Source organism: Silene latifolia, chromosome 11 (assembly GCF_048544455.1).
Source record: "Silene latifolia isolate original U9 population chromosome 11, ASM4854445v1, whole genome shotgun sequence".
NCBI classification, from domain to species: domain Eukaryota; kingdom Viridiplantae; phylum Streptophyta; class Magnoliopsida; order Caryophyllales; family Caryophyllaceae; genus Silene; species Silene latifolia.
In genome coordinates, this window is record NC_133536.1 from 104,497,909 (window position 1) to 104,499,564 (window position 1,656).

Below are 1,656 nucleotides of genomic sequence, written 5' to 3' on the forward strand. Positions count from 1 at the left end.
TTACTTTACATCTGTTTTCGGCTGTTGTAATGCATTATCGAACTATCTTCGTTTGCGGACCTTGAATCCGCTTTCACAATATTACAATAATAACGATTTGTTCAATATAATATCACACAGATTCAATACAATATCACAACTATTACAATACGAAATTTAGTCCCCCTCTTGTTTGCTTATTACTGTTATGTTTTGAATTGCTTCTTATATTGCATTCTTTTCGAGATCTTTGATAGTTGTGTACCTTCTTCTGGATTCATCTCTCACGATACTAGTGTGTCTCAAATTACTTCTATTCCACGCATTGAAAGTCCTCCCCACCTACGTCTCTCGATAATCATTTTCTTTGAGATTACTTCTACTCCCCGCATTGAACAACCTCCTGTTTCTTTTCATGAACATCAACTGTTTTTGGAATCCACACACTGGTGGTACTTGAATTGTGGTCAAGAAATGTTGCAATTCAAGTATAAACCTCAACTTGGTGAGTTTTTTGCAAAATTGGAAGACGCTATCGTTTTTATAATGTCTATGCGAAGCATGTGGTTTTGAACCTAGGAAGTCCTCTAAAAAAAAAATGCGATGGTGCCATCTTTTATAAACTTGTTGTCTGTAATCGTGAAGGGTTTAGAGATGGTAAGAAAAGGAAAGCTATTGTTCATGATAGTGTAGTGGAGCAGCCACTTATAAAGCCGTTTGATATTAAGAACAATAAACTAACTAGGATTGGTTGTGATGCTATGATTGAATTTCGCCTTATCAAGGATGTTTATGTTGTAACTCAGTTTCGTGAATGGCATAATCATCGACTTTGTTCGCTCACAAATCAAGAATTTCAAAGAAAAAAGAGACACCTTCATCTTTTTCATAAGAAGGCAATTATTGATCATTCAAAAGTTAATTTAGGTCCTACATCGGCATATAGATATTCTAAGGAACATGCAGATGGTTATGAGAATGTTGGTGCTCAATTGATTGATTTTAAGAACTTTGGAAGGGATATCAAGTGTTTCATAGGAGATAAAGATGCTCAATTGTTTATCGATAATTTCGAGAACCTCCGTCAAACCAATCCAGGGTTCTACTTTGCTTATGAAGTAGATTCTTTCAAATGTTTGGTTCGTGTGTTTTGGTGTGATGCACAGGCACGTCGAAATTACTCTTCCTTTGGTGATTTGGTCAGTTTTGATCCAACTTACGGTACAAATAAATATTCTATGATTTTCACTCCTTTTACTGGGGTGGACCACCACAAAAGGTCTGTGACTTTTGCTGCTGCATTGTTGTTTCATGAGGATGACGATTCATTTAAGTGGGTTTTTGAGAAGTTCTTAGACGCTATGGGTCGGTCGCGAGCCGCAATGTATAATCACCGACCAATGCCGGGGAATAAAGAAATTTGTACCCAAAGTTTTCAAGAAGGCTAAGCATAGATATTGCATGTGGCATATTATGCAAAAGGTCCCTGACAAGATTGGAATTACAATATCCAAGGAGACTGATTTTGTGAGTCGTTTGAATTTCGTTGTTTGGGACTCGACTTGGAACTGCGAATTTGAACAAAAGTGGTCGACTTAATTCTTGAACATAACTTGCAAGCAAATTCATGGTTGTCATACATGTACAAAAAAAGAAGGAGATGGATCCCGGCTTATT

General features: G+C 36.8%; 1 protein-coding gene across 1 annotated transcript; it reads left to right on the top strand.

Moving 5' to 3' along the window:
• Positions 1–453: 453 nt before the first annotated feature.
• LOC141613754 (protein FAR1-RELATED SEQUENCE 3-like) lies at positions 454–1,427 on the top strand. The gene is made up of 2 exons (XM_074432496.1): positions 454–484; positions 625–1,427. The coding sequence occupies exons 1-2, from the start codon at positions 454–456 to the stop codon at positions 1,425–1,427; spliced, it is 834 nt and encodes a 277-aa protein (XP_074288597.1).
• Positions 1,428–1,656: the final 229 nt, after the last annotated feature.